General features: G+C 41.4%; 1 protein-coding gene across 1 annotated transcript; it reads right to left on the minus strand.

Moving 5' to 3' along the window:
- Positions 1–213: 213 nt before the first annotated feature.
- On the minus strand, positions 214–19004 carry LOC116056110 (protein sprouty homolog 3). Its single transcript, XM_031308240.2, has 2 exons — positions 18093–19004; positions 214–1381 (listed from the first exon to the last, which is right to left on the minus strand). Exon 2 carries the CDS (start codon positions 1293–1295, stop codon positions 375–377), a length of 921 nt encoding a protein of 306 aa, XP_031164100.1. The 5' UTR covers positions 1296–1381; positions 18093–19004; the 3' UTR covers positions 214–374.
- Positions 19005–26266: the final 7262 nt, after the last annotated feature.

The raw sequence follows: 26266 nt of genomic DNA on the forward strand, positions 1-26266 counted from the left end.
AGATTACACCACAGAATGCGGAGAGAGGTGATTTCTGTCTGGAAGCCATGGTTAAGGTTGAAGGGCAGTCCAGCAAAACACGACAGCTTCTTCGTCCAGATGAATTTTTATTTTAGGCTGAAGTCTCCAACATGAACAGGCACAGTAAAGCTTTGGTCCCTCCTGAGCTGGAGATTAAGTAAATTCAAGGTACATTAGGTGAACAACACTTTATGGTTGGTTGGTTGGTTGGCTTGTCAGCTTGTCGAATGTAGGTAGGTGGGTCACAATGGCATTGTTGTCACAATGTCAGCTGTGGCACAGTTGATTGGCGACAGCGTTGCTTTGGCGACAGCTGAGGGGAAGTGGATTTACCTGGCCCCCATCTAGACCTGTCATAACGGCTTCTCCAGGGCCTTGCTGCGGAGCGAGGGATGACCAGGGTTAGGGTTGGAGGCGGAGATCTTGCGGCACACAGTGTTGGTGTTGCTGCACCTGCAGCCAGGGCGCGTGGTGCGGTCGTGGGCACACTGGCACAGGGCAAGGCACAGCCTGGCAGGGGGGTAGCAGCAGAGGCAGGGCAGGCAGAGCGCCAGCAGCCCCATGGTGCCCCAGCGGGCACAAGCGTGGGCTGGAGCACAGGAGCACGGCCGGTCAGCACAGTTATCGTCGTCATCCTGGGCGGAGCAGTGGTAGAACAGGCCTTTAACACAGCACAAGCAGGTGCCATACTCCACAGCACTTTCAGCAGAGCACAGACAGCGCTGTCCACAGGCCCAACAGGAAGGCAGGCGGCGGGGGGCGCAGCACTCTTGGCACTTACAGCGACCACACCGCTCGCAGATGAACGAATGAAGGCCCAGCTCAGCCTCGTCATCTGTCAGGCCTTTACCCAATGAAGCATCAGGCTTGAGTTCTCCTTTAGGCTGAGAACGGACCACCGAACCGAGGCCAGAGTGAGATGGTGTCAAACCTGCCAGTAGCCGCTGGTCCGAAGTGGCACTGGTCCGAGACATGGAAGAGCTTATGGTACTGGAACGGCTCAGGTGGGACAGGTGAGCGTGCTGCTGCTGACTTTGGCTGCGAGGCAGGGCTGAGTGGAAGGAAGCCTGGGGGTAGTGGGAATATACTCCATTAGGGTAACGGTCATCATGGGCATAGAAAAATCCGGACTGGGATGCCGGTTCCAGCGCCACGGGCCTCTCCACATAGTCATTGTTGGCCCTTATGGCACGTATCTGGTCGAGCGACAGCACTGGAACCTCTTGGAGGTCCAGCCCATCCAGCTCCATCCTGAAGGAATGAGCAGGGTCCATCGTGGTACGCCAGGCTGGGTGGCACCACGGCTGCAGGCCGGGGCTGCGGCAAGGTGCTCCCAACACTCACGGCACATCAGATAAACCTGCAAACACAGAGAGAAAAGAAGGGGGTTAGTGATGACGAATTTAACTTTCAAGGATTCCATCATCAAATTGCAACTTGTCGTTTATCAGACAAACCTGGTATTATACAGACAAGTGCCAGTTTCATTCATTTTATTGCAACTAGCACAACTAGGACTGCTTTTGTAAACTGTGTATATTCATCCACCTATTATTTGTTGATATGGACACCTTTTAAGTGTGTTATTTAGCTTATACTGCAGCTACTTTTTACAGCCAAAAAGAAACATCTTTAAAATCCTACAAACCTTGCTGCTACAAGCCTTTTTGTCTCATTGTAAGGTTACAGAAGTGAGGAACTTTACCCTTGAATTTCCTCAGATAGAATCCACACCTAGCACTCTTATGCCACATATATAACTGTTTTCCACAAATATAATTTTGATGAACATAATTGTTATAATTTGTTAATCATTTACTGTCTAAAATCTCAAAAGATTTTCAAAAGTCCTAGAGGAGCCTAAATTCTGTAAATTACTTATTTTATGTGACAGTCTGGAAATACTAAGATATTTAACAACAATATGCATCCAAAATATTTTTTGATTTTCAGTCCCTCCAGGATATCGCGATGTCGCGATCGCGCCAATTCACGCAAATTCAACCAATCACCGTGACTTTGGTGCAACTTGCAACTTTTTTTGCAACTTTCTCCATCTCCCGCAACTTCATTGCAACAAACATACAAAAGACATCAAAACTTTTATCGCAATTTTTTACAAAAGCTCCTGCAAAATCAGGCATTTTGGGCCGCAACAATCTCAAAAAAAGGCCGCGAAATCCTGGATGGACTGGATTTTAAATGACTTAAGTGATTATCAAAATTTTTAACAGTTCATTTTATGTTAGTCAACTAATTGTTTCAGCATTAAATGAATGATCTGTCTAACCAGGAGCACAGAAAATAGCTTTGCTTTCTAGTACTTCAATTATACCTATTTATCTTTTTTTGTACTGTAATTATAATCTGGAACTTTTTGTGTGCACACAAAATTTACATTTACATATCTACTCTTTATTCTCGCTCCAAATAATATGATATGAGAACAATTCAGGCTATATTCTGTGTTCTCTTTTCCATGAGAAATGTTCCATTTGCTGTGCTAAACACATCCTTTGGTACACAGGAACTGATGGTCTACAACAGAAAAAAGATTTGCCTATTTAGCATGGGAACGAAAGCCACAATGGCTATACACCAAGAAGTACCACCTACAGAAAGTCAAACTGCATCAGCAGAAAACCCAAGTAGGAACTCGTAGTCCTGCCCAGTGTTTGATTGACAGATGAGCTCTGAGAATAGAGCACACAAACACTGAATGCTGTAGGCAAAGAGGTTCACCACATAGAATTGTACTTTTCTTGAAATAAGTGGGAAAAAATAGAAATTGTAGCATCTTACTAAATAATCATTGAGTCATTGATTCGTGTCAACAACTCTTAGCATTATAATAATGGTTATTATGTGCTATTAAGCAATAAAAGCGCTGCTGCTTTCAGAGAAGAACTATATCAAGTAACTAAAGTGTAATACAAATTAAGAATTTTGCCTTGGTTATTGGCAGAGAATGGACACCACATTACATGCAGCAAACAGTAGCCTATTACTTTCCAAATATTGAAGCAGTACTTGATTAAAGATGGATTTTAGCAGCACGGCTTCCACTCAACCATCAGCCGTGTCATCATGACCGCTGAGGTTCTCCACTGCTCAGACTTACTCTATTATTAGCCTGCCAGAGCCAAAGAACCATGAGGTCCACACTGTAATTTAGCATCTGTTGAACACAGCTGCTGCTGCCATGGAGTAAACCCACCTGCAGTCAGAGAGCCTGGCAGCGTCACCAAGCAGTTAGAAAGACCACAGAAGAACTGTAAAGTTACAGGTTTAATTGCAAAACAAATGTTATATAAATATTAAATCAATAAATATAAATCAACAGACATGTTTCCTGTGGAAAGGTTTAGTTCATGTTAAAGGCTTTGCAAGGTCGCTCAAGTACTGTATATAGATCAGTCCTATTCCGCAAAATCTCAATGAAAATGTGCCTTATTTCAGAAAACCAGTTGATAAATATAAAATGCACTGAGTTTTCGTCTGTGGTTCCAACCAAGCAGCAGCCATGGCTAAATGCTGAAGCCAGTAGAGAAATGCGATAAGACGTGGTTTCTTCAATGGCTACCAATATCTATATCTTTTAAAAAATTAAAAAAAGTTGGACTATTTCCAATGCTTCTTGAAGATGTTGTTGGCTTTTTTAAATGTTTGAGAATCATTCGTAAAACTCGAGCTGAAATCTCAAAGCGTTAGGGCTAATGAGAAAAATAAACCTTTTGTAAATTATTTTTGGTTTGGCTGTGCTAAGTTGCTACGGTATAAGCTAAATAAAGCTGCTCATATATGAAAAAAATAGGTGGAGCAATATACACATGGTTATCTGCATTGTAGTGCATCATGTACTCATTGTAATGCTGGGTGAGACTGCAGCTAAATGCTTAATAAGGTAAAAATAAGCAAAAAAGTAAATTAAATAAAAGGTCCAAGTCAAGTTGAATATGCAGCTGATTTGATTTCCTGCTCAGACATCAGATGGGCCCTGAATGAAAAGACAGAACTCAGAAAACATAGAGATAGAACTCTAGAAAAAAGAAGAAGAAAAAACTAACTTGATATCCGTTGATCGCTTTGGGAGGAAAATGTTTCTTTTTTTTTTATTTGTGTGTATGATAAAGACAGTAGAAACCCAACCAACATGTACAAATACTGTGCAGTCATATACACACACATACTGTACATGCTCAGCTATACGTACACAAAGAAACTGCAGTCATGCCAAGTGGCCAAGGGGGATAGATAGCTGGCTTGCTCCTCACATGGTGCCGGTCCTCTCAGAGAGTAATGAGGCCAAATGGAAACGCATTAAAAGCAGCTCAGATCATGAGATTAGATGAAGGAGGGAGGTAAGGGGGAGCAGCATCCACGTTAATACAGAGACATCCATAATACACTGTTAATGTATCAAAGATTTTCTGTCCAGATTCATGTTTTACAAATTGTTTTTCTTGTGGTTCACATCTACACTCACCCGCCATAACAAAAGAGGGTTGTGTCTAGATGGTAACCATAGATTTGTGCTAACTCTTGCGAGAAACCCCTCCCCCCCCAACCAACATTTTTTGTAACTTTCTAAAACCGACAATCCAACATTCACACCCACCTCACACAGCTGTAAACACTTTCCTCAGACGTGGTCTGATGGCACATCTACAAACTAGTTTCTTTTGACCATAATCTGACCTTTTAGACCATTGTGCTTCTCTTCCAGATCTTAACTGCTTCATTTATTTCCTTCTTGCTTCCTGTTGAGATGGAATTATTGTCCTGCAAAGTGTGTCTGCAGATCTACACAGAGATAGGGGTTGTGGGAAACTAAAGGTCACAGAAAAAACATGCAAAAAAAGAAACCACTTTGTGAATGTCTTTGAACAACACCTGTGCATGCAGCCCAGAGAAGCATCTTCTAGCCCTAAATCCTGGCTAATCCTCTGCTGATGATGAATTGAGACACTTAATCAGTTTACTTTGTGCTTTTGCCAGTGATTGCTACTGGTTCACCTTTTCAGGAAAAAAAATCTTCTGCCGACATTTTGTTTTGTAGTGAACAAAGCCCAGAATCACTACAGAATAGTGTAAAATGTGTCATTGACACCAATTTACGTAAAGGTTGATTAATAATCCCAGTATATTATCACCATGGTATGTACAGCCAAACAGTTAAATACAGAGAGAAGAAAAAAGACAAGCAAGTGGCCTCAGGAAAATGCAGTGCAAAGGCAATAAGAGGGGAGCGGACAGAAGGGATGGGGGACATGGATGAAACCCAAGAATGGCAATCCATCACTTGGAGGGAAGGAGAGGTGATTAGCAAGGCGGGGCCGTAGAAACAAAAATAAAACAAAACAAAAAACGTCTTCCTTTCTTTCCAAGGAGAGTCTTTTGAACAAAGCCTGAGCATAAAGGTGCTCTGCCCTACAGTGTGTCTCTGTATCTATCACTCAGTCCCCTCCTTCCAGAGGTCCTGCTATAAAGGAGCAGATAAGAAGGCCCAGGTTGGTTAAATGAGGATGCATTTTCAAATTAGTCAGAGTAGAGAGAAGTCCTGGTGACTAATCTGATCAGTCAGAGCGGTGGCCACGGCTCGCTCATACTCTGCCCGCCTATCAGTCCATCTAATTGTTAAAAAGAAGAGGCCTGCCGTCCATTTCCATGAGCTCATATTTACTTACTGGTTGAGCCAACCCCCCAACACGGCACAGATACTGCAAGTTATGTGAAAAAGTTAGACTATGCACCTAGGATGGAAAAATGTGGTGCCTTCAAGTTCATCTTCATGTCTAAACTCAAGCGAAACAAATTGGTGTTGAAACAATAATCAGAAAATTAAACATCTGGTTTCACCTTATTAAATGTGCTCCTTTTCTTCGTTGTAGTGTAAATTGAATAACTTTGAGTTGAGGACTGTTGTTCTGACAAAACAAGCCATTTAAAGACATCACCCGAAGCTGTGGAAATTTGTAATCTACATTTTTTCAACTTTTTTTCTGACATTTTACAGTATAACCAAATGATGAATAGATTACACCAAGAAAAGAAACAACAGATTAATCCATATTGAAAACATAATTTTGCGGCCGTAAAGCAAACAGCCATATAAATGTTAGCTGATTTCATTTTTATCGGTGTAAACCATGCCTGAACGTCACTTGACTGGGATAACAATGAATCATGGGAGTCAGTAGTTGTGACCTAAATGATTACTGTCATATTGTTTCCCTCAGTTGCAGGCAAGGAGAACTTGAAAAAGGTGCCCACTATTTTAAATATATTTTTATTTTGGACATTATTTATAGCACTGGCCCTGTTATCAGCATCTGCTCATGAGCTGAATCAGCTGCACTGAGAGCTACAGTTGTTTTACGGGTAGTGATGCTCCGTCTGGCTCTGCTATCAATCCTCGTGTGTGTGTGTGTGTGTGTGTGTGTGTGTGTGATTACAAGTGGAGCTTAGGGCAGTTTTTAACGTCACATCTGTGTTAAAGGTTCCCTGTGGAGTTTTAGACCTCAAGTAGTCCACTATGGAGCTGTTTTTCTATAAGGGGGTCCCAGTTTTGTTTGTCATGTGAGTGTACATGAGGATGCGCATGCAGGTAATGCCACACACAGTCCTACCAATGGTGTCACACTATTTCACTGATGAACAGGTGGCTGTAACACGCCAATATATGCTGCAGTGCGGCAACAAAATCAGGGAAAAAGACAACTTCAGGCAAATAAACATGGATGTAAACAATGCTGGATATACAAACGTACAAAAAAATCTGCTTTGCAAATGTTTTATGATGAAGGAAATGAACTCTACACATTTGTTAGACCTCAAGGATACATACAATGCGTTTTGGGAACTAACGCTGAAGGTAAACATAAATTTCCTTTTACAAATAAACTCCACAGCGTCCCTTTAATGTGTGAGGTACTGGTTTTCATGGATACATCTTCTAAATAGAAGAGGGATGAGGGGTCTAAACCTCAGCAGCATTTAGTTCTGATTAAACCCTGACAAACTGCAAAATTCAGGGATTTTCTGAAAACTCCTGATGGTTTTGTTTCTGCCTTGATGAGTGGTATAAATAACTCATAACAACAACAACAAACTTTAAACTTTATATTTAGTCCCGCTGCTCAATGATCAACAAATTCTCCTTATCAACAAGTTTTTGTGTCAAATTCTTCTGATACATTTTGCATATCAGCCAAATAATTAGGATCTATTATATCTAGATCATCAATGGTGTGTTCGGGGGAAGCAGGTTTATGGTTAAAACTTAACCAACACGACTGACAGCACAATGAGTGTTTTATTTAGTAGACAACCCATCTGGCTCAGAGGACATTTCAAAGGGAAAAAAGTTTTTGTTTTACATGTATCTTTTCTTTGTGATGAATTTCCCAAACATTGCATTGTGTACAATGTAAAAATGAATGTGAGTGAAACAAACCAAACAGAGTCACAGAGAGTGGGAGCTGGTGTTTCAAGAGGCCGTCAGTGGTAACCTGAGGATGGACCTTTGTGCTGGGGGAGTATCAGTAATGACTGAGCCTCTGCCCTGGGACACACACACACACACACACACACACACACACACACACACACACCTTCACTCTGTTCTACAAAAACACACACTGTATACACACTCTCTCTGCTGCCCAATCACCATTTACACTGCCAGGTTTAAACTGAGGCTTCTGTCTGCAGTGTAACTGTTGTTTGCATAAGGACATATTTACAAGTTAGCAATTGCTTTAAAAATAACTGAATTTAGTTTCCTCAAAAATAGCTTAAAGGTCTTACATTTCATTTACAAAAATCTTAGATATTTATTTATTATTATTTTTTTTTTTGATTGCTGGCTGTAGGGAGACGTTGTACACCTAAAACCTAAGAATTATTGTTTTGACAGTAGATTGTGCATGCAGGAGCCTGTTCAATCCTTTTTTGTGGCGTTTGAGTCGGTACCATCAGACCTGTAGCAAACATTTAAATGAACTTAATCCATCTATCCACGTTATGCCTGTCCGGGTCATATTAATTAAATTTAATATATCATCAGGAATTATTGTTGCATACTGCTGGGAAGAACTTGTGAAAATGTGATATAGTAAATAATTCAAGGCCATATAGTCCCGTTTTGGCTGGAATGGCCATGAAACAGGTATTAAATATAGTTCTACAGTATGTGGTATCAAAAAGGTCTTTAAAAAGTCTAAAGAAAGAAAAGAAACCCATTTTCTTTCTCTCTTTAACTATCTTTACCTGTGTCAAATAAAACAGAAACTAGCTGAGCGCCACCAGATTGTGATAGGCTAATTTAGAACGGAGTGGCAGAGCATCAGCAGTAGAAAATAGCAAAACAGACGTGTATCTATATAAATATGTTTTACTTAAATAAACCAGTGCTAATAAAAAGCAAACACACACACAAACTATCTATTTGTCACTGGGTTCAGTGTGTTGCGACATCTATTAGCTTATTGTTGGTCTTCTGACAATGCTGTTCAGTAGCTGACTAAAATGCCTGTCACTATTTAAGTAAAAAAAAAAAAAAAAGTTCCAGGTTAAAAAGTCACTCAAATGTCAAAGTAAACGGAAACATATAAACTGTGGTGATCCCTTGTCTGTCCACTGACTTCCTAACTTCCGTTGGGTCTGGACTCGACCTGCCAATGGTCAATTGAGTTTAATGGACAGAGCATCGCTGCATCTCTCACTGGTGACATCATGGTTTCAGGCTATTTTAAAACTGACTGCAGTGACCCTTCGCCTTGGAATGAGGAGGGGTTGCCCTCTCCTCTCCTTTCCTGTCGTCGTCTCCTCTCTTCGTCCTTCCTCTCATTTCTCTCCCTATCCTGTCACCCCCCACATCACCTTCACCGCCTCCCTTCACTCTCCCCTTTCATCCCTTCTGTCCTGTCCTTTTCTTTTCTTTTCTGCTTTTTGGCCTTTTTATGTCCCTCTCTCTCTCCAAAGTATTTACTATATTATTTAAGGAGAGCATGAGTCCTCACAAGAAATAATACTTGACCAGTGCAGCTCACAGCAGTTGAAAAACCCAACAAGTAGTTTAACCCTCCAAGATCCATCTTTGTCTTTTTTAAGGGGGGGGTACAGGGGATATTGGACATAGCGGGTCAACAGCCAATGCATTCTCATGAACGGGTTCGAATTATATCGTACGGAAAGTTATGCACACTAAAATGTAAGATATACGAAAACTAGGAGACCGCCAGCTGGTCAGGTGACATCAGCTACAGAGCAGAAGTTGCTAGCTGTTTAAGCCGCTACAGAGCTTTGTGACGCGGCTACAGACCTCTGTCACAGCTCATCGTATCAGCAGCAGTTAGTAGATGTGTTTAGCTGCTACAGAGCTCTGTGACACCGGCTACAGCGCTCCGCATGGTGCTTCGCATGGTGCTCCGCATGGTGCTCCGCATGGTGCTCAGTCAGGTCAGCGGTAGTTGGTGGTTTAGTTACCTGAGAATAAGTGACTGTGCCCCGGGTACAGAGCACCGCGAGCTGCTGGTCATGGTGCTCCGTCAGGTCAGCGGTAGTTGGTGGTTCAGTTACCCGAGAGACGAAAGTTACGTTTAGGCATCGAAACAACTAGTTAAAGCTATTGTGCGTAGTTTCTGTCGCCCCCCATTAGGAATTCTAAGTAATAACAACAAAACTGTCGGCGCGTCCACATGATACAAGCCCAGAGTGATCGCGCACGCGCTCCCACCCCTCCTCCACGCAGTTGCTAGTAACCAAGGAGGACACGGAAGATTAAAAAAACATGATGGACTCTTCAGAAGAGGTAATTATCTTCACTCAAGCTCCTGCATGGGAAATTCACCGCACAACACAATCTTCTGAACATAGCCATACTGAGAAATACAGAGAGAAAGTTGTGTGGAGCTGATAGTCTTAATTAGCTTTGTAGCAACTAATTTGGCAATGGCTGGAATGTAACCTGATGTTTATTAATATCAAAAAGTTACGCACTGAAGCTTTAAGTTTAGGGAAAGGTTTGTGGTTTGTATTAAAACACGCATTTCCTGGGTGAAAGTCTTTTGTTTTCCCCAGGAAGCAAACTCCGCTCCCTCACTTGAAAGTCCTGTGCGTTAACGCCCACCCATCACCCCGACCACCTCCCTACTTTTTCAAAACTTTGAAAATCATATGAATTACAGTGCTTATCTTTTCGTAGCTTTACGATGGTTCATGAGAACAGGCTGCAACAGTATACAATGTATATTGTATGTCACATAGAAGTGGTATACATCTTCTGGAAGCTAGGAAACTAAAGATTAATTTGAGATGCAGCTCAGCATTGTGTGTCTTCTTCTAGTCATAAATCCGTAATAAACCTATGTGTAAAAAGGCTTAGAACTGGTGGAATTGGTCTCATTGAATCCAAGTTTCCATTGAGTCTCAGCTATCTAGTCATACACAATGTAAACTGCATGGGATTAGCATAAAGTGGGCATGTCTGTACAGGAGAGACTCGTAGGTACCCATAGAACCCACTTTCATTCTTGAGGTGAGAGGTCAAGGGACTCCTGTGAAAATTGCCATGCCAGTTTTTCCCTCGCAAAAAACTTTGGAGCATTATTTAGCCCCCTTCCTGAGAAGCATGCATGACATGGATGGTGCCAATGGATGCCTTAGTTTATCTAGTTTCGTATTATACCATTATCTTCACTAAAAAAACTGAGCCCGCTACAGCCTCTTAAAGTAATGTCAGCCAAGATCGCCAGCGATCCCGCGGTTCTCAGAGAGTTTAAGAAACAATTTTTGGAAAATCTGTAAGTTTTTCAACAGAGAAGATAAATATTAATTTAACCTTTGTGCATTCAAAGAAAAAAGCCAGCTGTCTAACAAATCCAGAGCTGTAGCCAGGATTTTAGAAACACTGAGGTCATGAGTCTAAGTTCCCCCAGTGCTTTCCCACTCCCATTAAGAACTACCTGACAAGACACCAAAAGCTCTGTATTTATTTTATGTTTATTGAGCTATTCTGTTTTATATTCTGTAAATTGTATCCTCTTACATGACCTCTCCCAGAATTCCAGGATATAATTCTGGCAAAGAATATATATTTTATTTCAAATTAACATGTTGTGTGCCTAAAACAGCCACATAGAGAAATTGGTTCCAAAGAATGTCTGTCTGAATCTGTAGCGTAGCCAGTAATATTGTAATGGTGGGCTTTGCACATAATAGGATGTCTGAAACAAGTCGGGAGGAGTTCTTAAGTTCTGCCCTAGTAGATCCCGTTAGGGATGTCACAATTCTCTAAATTCACGATTCGATTTGACTTTCGATTTAAACATTTTCTTTTCAGCAGTGATGGAAATGCCACAATAACTGCCAGTAGAGTGTCAGATGGCAGAAGGGTACATTACAACGGCAGTTTGAGTTTTTCTAAATTACCGAAATTGCAGTTGAGTGCACCATTAGTAGTAGAAACACACATGAACGCACCATGAAGTCCCGGAGCCTGCATGCTTTACCTTCATTGTTTGTTTACACAACTCACCCACGGGGCAGGCAAAAATGTTGCCTACTGGTGACTTCAGGTTTTTTTTTTTCTTCGAACGTGCCTAAGTAGGAGGGGGTAGAGAGAGAAAAAATTACTGGAGAAATCATCAATCCTGCATTTGATTTCGATAGTCGAAATCAAAAATCGGAATTGTGACACCCCTAGATCCCATTTGAAATAACCCTAATAAGATAACAGTCAAAGTCAGTCATGATCAGTCAAACGACGAACGCCGTGCAGCCAGCAACCAGTAACATGGCTAAAGCACAGCGTTCGTCATTCGACTGATTGTGACTGTTTTCCTAAGATGGCGCCTGCCTGTATACGTGAACGATACAGTCTTAAACTATCATTTTAATAAACTGTCTGTACACTTAAAAAGTTCTCAATGCTTCGGTTTACATGTAGGGACCCTCATTATGCTACCGTGGAAGTGTGGTGCTATTTTGAGCCTTGTTAGTGGTATAGAAATAACGATTTCTTTTTACTTTACCAGTGCCCTGATGACTAGCGTTATAAGCTAATTAGCGGTTTGCGCTAAAACTGGACACATTCGATTAGCATAGGTTCATTTTGCGCTGGATTTCTTCTTTAAAAGGAACAGTGGGCTCAATTTCAATACCTCAAAACCATTACTTTCCATAGTTCCACCTAAGCTTTGTACTCCAGCACATTGATCCTTACACACTTTATCCTCAAAGCATTGTTTCATTTCATATCCAAAGTTGTGTATTTTTGATTCACCGTGGTGGAAAACAGGTTTGTTTGTTGTCTAATGCCATCAAAAGTGTGATGAGAGTAATCAACTGTGGTTGCAAATTCTGATTGCGGTGCCGCTATTGTACAAAGTCATCGCAAAAATCTTTGAATAATCATGTAAAAGAGGAAATATGGTAAAATTACATGTGAAATCAATCAAATCAAGTCAAAGAAAACAAGAGTAAAGTCATGAGTTGCATATAAAAACATTTAAACCAGCAGATTCATAAGGTCAAAACTAACTACAGTGCTGCCAGCTTTCTGGTGTGAGGCCTGTGTGTGAGGCCCGTCAGGCGCTAAGACCCAGGGGCCTTCCTCCTGATACCCTCCGGGAGCACAGCAGGATTGAATGACAATAAACTGGATGAGATACCGGATGTGCCGAATCTGACCCCAACGGAAAGACTGAAATAGACACTGCAGACCAGCAAGTCCAGGCAGGGACGAGAGAACAAGAGGGGAGGGGAAATAAGAAGCAGTGAATGAGTGAGGGATGGTGATGCTAATAATGATTAAAATAAAAGTGGTGGTGGTACATCTGACTCAAATTCACAACTTTGCATGAAAATCCCACTTCTTGGCAGCAACTTGGCCTTCTTGCCTGATAAAATGACTTGAACCATTGTTAGATAAATAAAATAGTTGCTAAAGAATGTTCTGTCAATCGACTAGTCATCCACTAATCAATCCACTGAGCAATTCAGCCCTGGCTGAGACCTCCAGCTTCCAAAGGGAAAACAATTCAATGAATTTGTAATCGGAGTGAATTTGTTTAGTTTTTTCCATGATTCACTTCAATACAATTGGGGTTTTTCTTGTGACATCTAGTGGCCTTTGGAGGAACTAAACCTTAAGACATTTGTACAAACTCTGCTTTGAAGGTTGCTTCCTGTTGCTAAGCGCTAATTGCACTAAATGCTGCACTTTGACGTCTTCTTCAAACTTTGAGGGTCTGATCCTGCAAATTATCCAGCTGAAGTTTGTTTTACTCAAAATGTTTCCAAATGAAAAGTCTTCACTTTCTGTGCACCACCAAAGACCTACAAGACAGCGAGTTCTTACAAGACCAAATGCTAAAGCTTTTATGAACTGTAAATACTGTCATTATCAATCAGAAACTAAGTAGAACAACTGAACTATACTGTGTATACTTTACTGTATTTCTCCATATGTCAACCATTATTGCTTTGAAGAAGACCCAATGTTCTTTTTCTTTCATACTAAATTGAGTTGAAGGTCAAGGCTGTTGTTTTTTTTCTCTTTTATTTTTTACAAAGTTTTTACTGTTAATATTTTCTCTCTTTCCACAAGTCTGCGGTTCTATAGTGCATTAGTCAATGCATTAGCTCCTCTGCTGTGGCATACAAAATCCCTCCATCCATTCACCCCCCTCTCCATCCAACTAACCATCCATCCATTTCATAATTCGTTCATCTATCCGCCATATTCCCCTGTTCCACACATGCTGTCCCCTCCCTTCCATCCATCCATCTATCCATCCCTGGTCAATCCCTCCGCCTAACAATACCACTCTTCTCATCCCATTCACTTTCTTTCTCTCGTTCCCTTCCCCCCCTATCAATCCGTCCCATCATTTGCTCCTCCACCCGCCCCTCCAGTCCCACCCCAGCGGAGATGGGTATTGACATTCTGCATCCGACCTTGAGGACAATCAATCCCAACCCCACATGTCCCCATCACACTTACACACACATACACACATACACACATACACACATATACACACACACACACACACACACACACACACACACACACACAGCAACTGCAAAAACACAGTGAGACAAATGTTAACATGCAGTTAAACAATCGGTTGAGTATGACTATTTCACTTTGATCAAATTGGGAGGATCGTTCAGAAATGTGCTCCCTCATGCTTCTCTTGAGCCCCTTTCACACATGCACTGCAACCCTGAACTTATCTAGACGTTACCCGGAGGAGCTGTATGTGAGAACGCAAATGTCCGAATCAGTTGGACCGGACATCAAACGGTCTTTACCCTGCCAGCTCCCTAGTGCAAAGTCAGTGTAATGGCTGATTGAGCCCATGTGTAAATTAGAGCAGCTCAACGCACGGAGAATTCATAGCAAGCAAGTGGGCATGTTGATGACATTTCTATCATGCGGCTGGCGCGAAATCGGAAGAAAACAAACAATGATGAAGATGAAGAAGAACGGTTTACCTGAAGACACAATAACTGGAGAGACGACCAGATTCGGGAACTTCTGTCAGTAAGGGCCGACGCTGAAATCACCAGACAAATTAAATGAACGGCAAAAAACTTGGATGTTTTTGACCAAATTACGAACTGGCTACGTGACCGCGGTGCAATCTGTGTCATATCCTGCCTCCTGCATTCTCTACCCAGGCGCCACACCTCGCCTAAACCAAACATAGTATTTCCAGTAAGTGAGAACGCGTCTGACACAGCCAATCTCCTGTTGTGTGCTATGTGTGTGGAAAACTTGAGTCGTGGGCTCCGTTTCAGAAAGCAGGTTTAGTGAAAACTCTGAGTTTGTTAACCCTGAGATGAGGGAAACTCTGGGTTTTCAGTTTCAGAAAGAGAGATAACTTAACCTCAGAGTCAGTTACTATGGTAACTGAGTCTGTGAACCTAACCTGATCGGGAGCAGGAAACCTCGAGTTTCTCTCAGTCTCCTCCCTCTGACACAGCGCTCTTTCATTTCCTCATTCATTCATTCAGTCTGTATCAGGCGCATTTCAGCGCAGTTTGTTATCTGCATGATTACAAAAACAGTGTTGGTTTATTAACTGTGTCAGCCAGACTATAAAACGTAAAACATACGTCGGGAGATGATATTGAGGCCCCGACTATAGATGCATTTTCATTTCCAGATACTAGCCTACCTTTTTGAGCAGTATCGTTTTACTTCCCAGTCTATCAGTTATGTAGCCTACATAACCTTGTCCTTCCTCATATCACTAACGTCACCCATCGTGGACATGCTCTACATCCCAGCAGATTCTTGTGTAGCATTACGTTTTTTTGCAAAGGTCAGTTTTCTTTACAACATTGGTGATGCGGAGCATATTAATAAAGCCACTGTATACAGGGCCGTTACTCGCTCTGAAACGTTTTTTAAATGTTTTTGTAGTGTTCCCTGGACACAAACTAATTAAAAATTATTAAAAAGGAGTTCCACAGTATTGCAGGTGAATGATGTAAACCATTTGAAATAAAAGATTATGAATTATAATTCTGTTAATGATGGTGCTGCAGCCTCAGAATGGGATTAGTAGGCCTTTTTCGCATGCAAGATTGCACCTAAATGAAATAGATTATAGGTTCAATACCATTTCACCAGTAATATTATACTTATGATTAAATATGATATTAATACACTATATTGGAACTCACGCATTTACTCTAGCAGCAATTTTCTCCCACGCAAATTCTCTCTTTTGCAGCAGCCGCTGTGTTGCTTTTTTAACGAAATATATGTTCAAACTCGCTGTACGTGCGCATGAGTATTTCCGCTGACCAGTTTGTTTGTGGTTGTTACCATGGTGAATCGTAGTATCATGGCTCCATTCATGCTGCCTTTTTATTGTGGTTGTGCACACACTTAACTCTGAGTGAACCTACTCTGAGTTGATTGAACCAACTCAAATCAGCTGTTCTGGAACCGAAAACTCAGAGTTTCCCATCTCAGGGTAAATCAACTCAGAGTTCAGGGTTAGACTCAGAGTTTGTTAAACCTCCTTCCTGAAACGGGCCCCAGGACTCGATTCGAGTGCAACTCGAGTCTCTATTCTCTGGACTCGAGTCCGACTCAAGACTCTATTCTCTGGACTCACGACTTGACTTGGACTCACGGATTGATGACTTGTACTTGGACTCAGACTCGAGGATATATAAAATCAGACTTGAGCATTCATGAGAAAGGACGTTGGATGAAGTTTCTGACTAAATAGGTTATACAAATTTGATATAAGATGTTACACTTTTCCTGTTTCGGGCTCAAAGACCGGCCGGAAAACAGCTGGGGAGACGTTCCATCCAGGGCTGATATTCTTTTGGGGGTAACACCCTTTACTTCACCGACCGGTATTAACAAAAGATGAATCCACCATGTCTTGAGAAGCTTCTTGTGTATTGTTGACTGTTAACTCACTTTACATCGTCTTTGGGATCTCTTTTTTCTTTCTCGCTTTTTCCTCACAGCCACACATACGCTTCTCAGTCGGACACCGCTACCGCTCGCTCTCCTTGCTTGACAATACACTCACTGACGTCACTCACTTAACGCTGCATTCTCGCTCTTACTTTCACTACTCTCGTAACAAAGGAATTGATATTGATATACTGTATGCAACTGTAGTGCATGATTCGCGGGCTCCCTACTACATGCGCCCCGGCTCATGAAGTTCACCTACACAGATTTTACATCCAATGCTGGAAAGAGCACCGCTAAATGTTGTTTAGAAAAAAGTCAGTAAATAAACTCCCTTTGCAATCATGACAGTGGTGTCATTTTTGTATAATGTAGACCCTCTTTTATAAGTATATCAGCTCTTTAAAGATGCCAAAGTGGAGAAATGTAGGCAGTCTTGGAATTCAACACAGACTCAACCTTGATGACTCGACTTGGACTCGAACACTGGGGACTCGAGGCTGGACTCGGACCCGAACTCAGGTAATGGTGACTCGACTCAGACTCTTCTTTGGTGACTCAGACTTGGACTCGAACACTGGGCACTCGAAACTCAACTCGGACTCGACAGTTGGTGACTTGACTACAACACTGCTGTCAACATGACTAATTCACTTTCTCTAATAATGAAATGATAGCTTGGACCAATCCGTCCACCAGGGGGAAGTGAGATTAGAGTTTACATGATCGTGACTTACATCATTACAAAGCCATCCTTCCTTGACTGTTTACCAACAGCCAAGACAAGAGATGAAAAATGGGGCAGGGAAAGAAATACATCTGAGGAAGATTTAATGTGCAAGTCACCAGCCGCATTATTGAACACTATTCAAACAGTGAAAAGAAACGGGGAATTTTGCCACCAGATAATGAGGAGGCACCTTTCTGCTCTTCTTGTATGTGGCTGCAGGGGATTTAGGAATGACCTGGAATTACCAGTTCAAGTCTGTTTGATAGGGAAATAAACCAGGTTGCCCTCTTCTGCACACTTTTCTGTTTGTTATACCAAATCTTGTGAGTTTTGATTGTTATTGTCACCTTGACTTGATCTCACAAGACTTTTCCCTAATTTCTAGTAAAGAAAGAAACCAAAACTTTATCTTAATGTTAAGACCCAGAAGCAAAATGTGCATCTTTAGCAATGTTTCATGGAAATAGGGCATCATTTTTTTTTTTGGGCTTGGTGCAACATTTCAACATCCTGTCCATCTGCATCTGGTTCCCACCAAGTTTTCAGAGCCCCAAAATGCCTTCTAAATTACTTTCAACGTGTCTTTTAGAACCTAGAGCCATACTATGTCCTACTTTACCTCTATCATATTCCCTTAAAAAGTATTTTTCTGCAGTGAAATCTGTAGACTCTTTACAATTGCAGCCTCAATATTAAGTTAAACAAAAGCTTAAAATAGAATCACATTCCAAGATACAAGGCATTTTGAAAAGCTACTCAATCCTTTGGAATAATTCCTTACTTCATGAAAAATTCTCTATGGAACTTTTTCATGTCAAGGTCAGGCAAATCATCAATAGTTCATCAGCGGATCAGATAACGAAAGAATGAATTTATGATTACCTCTGATTGGTGCGAGATCCATTCTGCGGCGGCGTGCTTGGGCGTCCTGGGTGTCTGTGTGCTGTGTGTCTGTGTGTCCTCTGAAAAATAAACTCTACAATATTCCTATATCCCTTTCAATGACTTATAGTATGTCTATGGAACCCAGTGATGAAATTATCTGAAACCTTAATTCACTTTTGTGATTTTTGTGATGTCTTAATCTTACTGTATGGTACTGAATGTGGTTATTTAGCTAAAATACTTCTATGATATCCACCTACAGTAACTTTATAAGATTACTGTAGCTCTGTTGTCTTAAGGGTGCGTGTTTGTAGGGAGTGAGAAGGCTGGGAGGATGCTCTCTCTCAGCATGACGCGCCCCACTCCGCCTCCGCCTCTTCCCGGCACTCTTCCAGGAGCTCTTCCAGGAGCTCTTCCAGGAGTGCTCTGATCCCAGTACGTCCTCCTGAAGTCGCCTTCTCCTACACCTCCTGAAAAAGCCCACCAGTCCCTTTATGCACGCTGCATCGAAGGGCTCCACTCTCTGTCCAAGTTGTAAGGACATTCAAGTTGCAAGAGATGCTTGTGATGCAGGGATCCTTTCAAAAACAGGCAGAGTTTTGGCGATTGATTCCTAAATCTGCAGTTTTAGTGTCCTCAGTTTCAAGAGGAGAAGAAGAATTTAAGTATCTCCATGCAGAGTAGGAGTGATGTGCAACAGCAAAATATTCTTGGGTGTAAAAATAAAAAAAGATGATAATGGAAAACTGCAGTTTTTGGTTGGAGTGAGAACCTTCTTAAATCAGAGATTAAACCAAGAATCTTCCTTTTTTTCCCGATTTAAAAAATGTTTCTTTTGCCGTCCTGCTTTAGTTTCCTCTCCTCTCCCCAAGAGATGAATGACTGAGAGCTGGATGCACTTTCTCTCTCTCCCTTTCTCTCTCTCTCTCTCTCTCTCTGTGTCTATCTCAAACACACTCACACACACACTCCAGTCACCCCTCCTCTCTCTCTCTCTCTCTCTCTCTCTCTCTCTCTCTCTCTCGCTCTCGCTCTCGCTCTCTTTCCCCTCCCTCTCCCATCACTGAATTCAATTCAATCCAGTTCTGCTTTATGAACATGACAGGGCAGAAGCACTGAAACAAAAGTTGACATTGTATAAACGGATGACTGAAACATGATGCTGTCATTTTTTCATCTTATTTTAAGCTTTGTAATGGAATCCAGGAAGGATGTACTTAATTATGGTTAGTGTTGGGTAACGTTACTTTTAAAAGTAAGTTGTTAGATTACAAGATTACTGCCATTAAAAAGTCCCTACTGACCGATGAAAGTAGCTCGTAACAAGTACTTTTGCGTTACAAAAGATGAAAACCCCTTAGCCATTCCTTGGGCATGTTGGTTATATTGTCCAGAGGGCGTGCAACCTACTTCACGCCTACCTTTGAATGCTAGTGTTGTGGAGCTGTGCTTAGCTTGCAGGTGCTTCTTCAAATTTGAAAAGCTTTTTTCTCTGAGCTACACATGCACACTGACGCAACCAAAGGATTAGATACCTTCCACTAGCAGCTACTTGCAAAGAAGAAGGAATAGGTGCATACACAAAAGCAATGGTGCAAATGTTTAAGGCATTTTCTTTTTTTCGTGGCACCAAAAGAAACAGGGAAATGTATTTGAAAAGTAATGGACTGCTTATTGAAAACGTAACTAATTACTTGAATTGCAAAACTAGCATGTTACGTTACTCGTTACAACAAAAAAGTAATTGAGTATTCTTACACATTAGTTTGTAACGCCAAAAGAGAAAAGCAGGAGCGATTCATTCATTTGTTCTATAAGGACAAGTGACATCACTGACAATATGCTATATGATTGTAATATGAACCTCTTCCTTTGTCTGTGTGTGTATGTGAGTGGATGCTCATGCATGTGCGTGTATGTGCTTTTGTCTCTTTTGGTCTGTGCCCTTACTCAGCAACTTGCAACCATCCGGACTAAAGCAAGACACACCAGTGTAGGCATACAAATGTGCATGCACGCACACACACACACACACACACACACACACACACACACACACACACACACACACACACACACACACACACACACACACGCGCGCGCACGCACGCACGCACACATGCACGCACGCACGCACGCACGCACACACACACACACACACACACACACACACACACACACATTAAAGTAACCGGACACTGGTCCCTAATGGGGGTGGGGGGAGCTCTGTTTCCTGTTGAGGAAAATATCTGAGATGAAACAAACTGCTGATAGAAACACACTGAGGGGGGAATACAGACAAAGAAAATGTGATTATCTAAAAGAAATCAGTTTTTTTCTTGCAAAGACTACTGTGTGTTTTTGAAAAGAAATTTTACAAAATAAAATAAATAATTCAAAAATCACAAGTTATAAACCAGCATTCAACTGACTTTTTTTTTTACTTTATTTGTCTATTTGATCAGATAAAAAAACGAAAATGATGAATGTTGGCAAGGCCCCATTTCAAATGCTCTTCCAAATGCAGCCATCTTTTGTCCTTCTTAGGAAGACACAACCAGTGTGCCCTTTACCTCCCTCAGTTTCCACAATCTATTCTGTGTGGGTCGGTATGATTTTAGTTGGAGCATTCAGGAATCCTTGTAAATTTGTAAAGTCAAGAACATGAACAAATAACAACAACAAAATACACTGCAATGAAAGCCAGGCAGAAACCTTACTATTTTGTTTTACATACAAATGTAAGTTGGCATACTCTAAATGAGGTACACTGTACTTAATCCTGGCATTTGTTCACAACTTTTTTTCATATGTGTATAAAGTACAGTATAGACTGTTGATATTGATGCCTTAGCAACCATGCAAAACACCTTAGTTACCATCTACTGTAGTCATGCCCTACCAAACACCTAGCAACTTCCTAGCAAATGCTCAGGCAGAATTTTCTAGCTGGCTTTGGCTCTATTGATGCCAGTGTATGTTCATCCACTACTTTTTTCTATGACTTTTCCACACTTTGTTTCCCAATATCTCAACAACTAGATGGAATGCCTTTACACTTTGTACGGACATTCATGAGGATATGTAATATACACTTGTGTTCAGAATAATAGCAGTGTGTTTAAAAAAAGTGAATAATGCTCAAAATCCTTAGAATAGCTTCCATAATATCAATGCATTGGGAACACTGCACATTCAATTCCAAATCAAAACATGACCAAAATTGATCACATTTGTCACATTCGCTTTCTGTAAAGGTATAACACAAATGATTTGTGTTATACCTTTACAGAAAGCGAAGAAAAAGGAATATTAGGCTGTTCAAAAAAAATAGCAGTATTTGCATTTTTCTTTACAAACTCAAACATTTACTGTATAAACTGAAAAATGTCTCAAGGGTTTGCTTTACTTTGAATCACTGCACTAATATTTAGTTGCATAACCATTATTTCTGAGAACTGCTTCACATCTGTGTTGCATGGAGTCGACCAACTTCTGGCACCTGTGAACATGTATTCCAGCCCAGGACGATTGAACTACATCGTCTGAGGTCTGGGGATTGGGCTGGCCACTCCATAACATCAATCTTGTTAATCTGGAACCAAGACTTTGCTCGCTTACTGATGTGTTTTGGGTCATTGTTTTGTTGAAAGACCCATTTCAAAGGCATTTCCTCTTCAGCATAAGGCAACATGACCTCTTCAAGTATTTTTATGTATTGAAACTGATCCATGATCCCTGGTATTCGATAAATAGGCCCAAGACCACAGTATGAGAAACATCCCCATAACATGATTTTTGCACCACCATGCTTTACTGTCTTCACAGTGTACTCTGGCTTGAATTCAGTGCATGGGGGTCGTCGGACAAACTGTCTGCGGCCCCTAGACCCAAAAAGAAAAAATTTTCTCTCATCAGTCCACAGAATTTTGCGCCATTTCTCCTTTGGCCAGTCAATATGTCCTTTGGCAAATTTCAACCTATTCAGTACATGTCTTTTTTTCAGCAATGGGACTTTGCGGGGGCTTCTAGCTGATAGCTTTGCTTCACATAGCCTTCTTCTGATCGTAACAGTACTCACAGGTAACTTTAAGTCTTCTTTGATTTTCCTGGAGCTGATTATTGGTTTGAGCCTTTGCCATTTTGGCTATTCTTCGATCCATTCGAATGGTAGTTGACCCTTTTTTCCCACGTCGTTCAGGCTTTGGATGCCATTTCAAGGCATTTGAAGTCATTTTGGCTGAGCAGCCTATACTTTTCTGCACTTCTTTATATATTTTCCCCTCTCCAATTAACTTTTTAATCAAACTCCGCTGTTCCTCAGAGCAATGTCTGGAACAACCCATTTTGCTGGGTATTTCAGTGTGAAATGCACTATAACCAGCATGCACAACATTTGCTTCCTTCCTTCCTTAAATATATGAGCCATAATTGACACCTGTTTCTTCACAGAATCAATCACCTCACTAATTGAACACAACACTGCTATTATTTAGAACATGCCCCTTTCAATTACAGATTCAATTACACAGAATGAGCAGCATGCATGTCATGACTGTTGGGTCTGTTGGTTTACTATGACTCTACAACACTTACTAATACATTATTTGCCATGTAGAAATATCACTTCTACCAAAAAATTTGATTTATGAGGTTAGTGATGTTGGACTGCTATTATTTTGAACACAACTGTACATGTGTTTAAAAATGGTATCCTGGTAGTATGAATCTGTTGCTGGATCCGTTTGTATCGTTTGTTTCAATTAAAAAGTGTTTTAGTAATCGAAAATGTGTTACCTTCTCTGGATAATTTAACTCAACAAGTAGTTTCCATGTGTGGAAAAACAAACGCTAAACCAGGACCCAGTGAGAGAGTGTGTGTATGTTGTTGAATGCAACACAAACACACACACAGACCCAGAGTTTGTACATTATTTTATATTATTTACATTATTATATACATTATTTCCTGAAATATTGCTTCTCTAACATGCAACTTGCATGCCAATTAGGCAAAAACAACTAAATGGCCAGGGAGAGAGATTGGCATATGTTCTGGGTCAGGCAGGGATCAATGTCAAATGGCCTGGTTAACAGCATACAGCTGACAAAGTCATTCATTTCTGCCGGCGCTCAACTCTGAACGCACTCTTCGTGTGTGTGTGTGTGTGTGTGTGTGTGTGTGTGTGTGTGTGTGTGTGTGTGTGTGTGTGTGTGTGTGTGTGTGTGTGTGTGTGTGTGTGTGTGTGTCTGTGTGTGTATTTGTGTTTGTGTGTGTGTGTGTGTGTGTGTGTGTGTGTGTGTGTGTGTGTGTGTGTGTGTGTGTGTGTGTGTGTGTGAGAGATCTGCTTGTGTGTCATTGTGCTGCAGTATCAAATGCCTGCTGGATGGGGAGGAGGCACTCCCACCCAAGAAGCACATGAGTGTCAACTTGCACAACACATTACAGCATATCTCTCACGTTAGCAACACTGCGCACACGTACACACACACACACACACACACACACACACACACACTTGCTTTTCACTGGATGCTTTTCTGAAGTGCCTGGCTAAACAATAGTCAGGCATGAAGTTTCTTCTCACTTCCTTTGTCTTAAAACTGCTGCAGGTTAGATGAATCGATGTGACACGACTGACAGCTGAGTCCTTGAAACTCATGATGTTACAGCAGTTGTTAGCGTTGTGTTACAGATTTTTAACTACATCAATTGTTATACAAAAGCATGAAGAACACCCCTTACATTGCCCTTTGCTGTGTCACATGCATCAGGCTGTTCTCATTCATTTTGTACTTATATCTACAGAAAGGCAGGCTACGTAGTATATATAGTGACAAAGTCCATGTAGGCAGGAGGTCGGGTGGATGTTCATGTGCCTTTTGGTGCCAACCAGTAGCCAACGTTGACTAATTTTAATTTACTTTTGTTCAGTAACATACGTACTTAACTAACGGCATGTACGAAAGTTACGTAAGAAACATACTTATTTTAACGCAAACCACAACCTTTTCCTAAACCTAACTGATCACTCGTGCTGGACATTTGTAGGATAATACACGAAAGAATTGTGCATAACTTTTCGTGAGAAGTCATACAAACCGATATTTTGCATGCATGTCACTGGCCAAACTGGTATCCGGTAAATGTGGCTGATTTATGGATTTACAAGATTATTTCACTTTTTTTCTGGTTGGGTTCCCTTGCCTCTCACAAAGCTCCCACCCTGGTCACCCCCACACCTTCTAATTGCTGCTGATATTTGGGTGTAGAGAAGAGTAGAGCCACTGATCCATTAACTGACCAGGCCCAGCTTGATTGGCTCCGGACAAACCCCTGAAATAGCAGGATTGGCTGTCGGCCAAGCGCCCATTTCCTGTGTGTCTGAGAGGAGCTCTCCAGCCACCGGGGCTCAAATGCATTTCCTGACTGTGTATAAAACTTTTATTAATGACCAGGAGTGCATCAGCAGCTATACCCGCTCGCCCACACAGAGAAAGAGAGAGAGAGAGAGAGAGAGAGAGAGAGAGAGAGAGAGAGGCATGATGGGAGTGAAAATTAGTTGCAAAGAGACACAATGTGAGACAAGCAGGGGATGAGAGAGGAAGATGGTGTGTGTGTGTGTGTGTGTGTGTGTGTGTGTGTGTGGGGTGGATGGATGGATCAGGAGATGGGGAGATAGAATTAAGTGAAACAAACCAGAGCCGAGACATTAAAAGAGAAAGAGAGATATAGGGAGGAGGTTTTCTATAGGCTCGCAACCTACAGTATCTCTTACAATCTAACTTCATTACACACCTATACACTGCAGGTCACTCAGTGCACCTTTCCTTTCCCAAAGACATAATGTTGATTTAAATAGGTAGGAAGGGTTTTCCTGAAAAATCAGATGACCAAATGCCTGGGGTCAGATTTATAAAACCGTGTGTACGCACACCTGTAAGCAATGTTCCCTTTATAAATCACAGATTACCCACAAGTGTGCATACGTGAATCAGCCTCTTGTCCCGCCCTGTACACGCCCATTTTTATCCATAAATAATCAATGCAAAGCACCTCATGAATGCTGATCAGTATGTCAATGACCCTGGCAGTTGTTCTTTCGTCGCCGAATCATGATGACTGGCGGAGAAAAAGCAAAAACTTCTCAGACGTTCAGGAATTGCTGCAAATTGAATTATAATTTCGGCCTATTCTCGCACAGTGTAGTAAACCTGATCTATAGACTACCTATATTAATAATACTGTCCAAAACGGCAGGCATTTCGGCACTCGGGGACAGCTTCGATATACCAGACCTAGATTTCACAGAACTATATATTATATCCAAACAAGCCTTAGTGATAAAGTTGAAGATTATATATAATATTTATTTAAAAAGAAACACTTAGCTATCTGACATTTCCCTCTGGAAACAGCCGGCTGCCCACAGAGTGGCGAGGACCTGTATTTGGACCGGGATGGCACGGGATGGCACGGGATGGCACGGTACGGCGCGTTGCCCTCTCTACTGGACCCAATTCAGTACATAGATCCAAGAGCACAGCTTTAGGGAATTTAAATCAGCTATTAGCCAGTCATCGTCATGGTCCCTGAAGCCTTATTTCTCTCCTGATTCTTCCATTGCCGTAGTCCTCCTGCTGTGCCAGCAGTGCCATCATGCAGCATTACTCATGGGGGTCAATTTGTGATTGTTAACACTTTGCCAAAATCACAGCATCAACTGGTGGTATCCGCAACCCTGAGATACAATTTGAAGACGAAAGAAAGTGTAATAGGCAAAAACACTTTTCTTCATGCAGGATTTGTCACGAACAGTATTAAAGTTCTGACCGATAACGAGGACATTAAGTGTAACGTTTGCGCGAGAGCTTAACGGCTGTATTTTCAGACTTTGACATTTGATGATACATGCACAGTTTTAAATACATATATTTAGTTATTTACACTGTGTTCTGCAGTTATCTAATGCTAGGGTATTTGATGCTATCCTGTATTCCATGCAGTCCGGCCATCTCCTCCTCCTGCACTCCATAGCGGACAATGTGACAGTGAGACAGTGCCGATTAAACATTAAGAACTAATTTTTATTTAAGATTTGAGTTGGAGGTGTTTATGGAACAATTATCACTCAGTACAATCGCAAATAACACTGCTGGATTTAATCTTC

This window comes from Sander lucioperca, chromosome 13, assembly GCF_008315115.2.
Source record: "Sander lucioperca isolate FBNREF2018 chromosome 13, SLUC_FBN_1.2, whole genome shotgun sequence".
Taxonomy (NCBI): Eukaryota; Metazoa; Chordata; class Actinopteri; order Perciformes; family Percidae; genus Sander; species Sander lucioperca.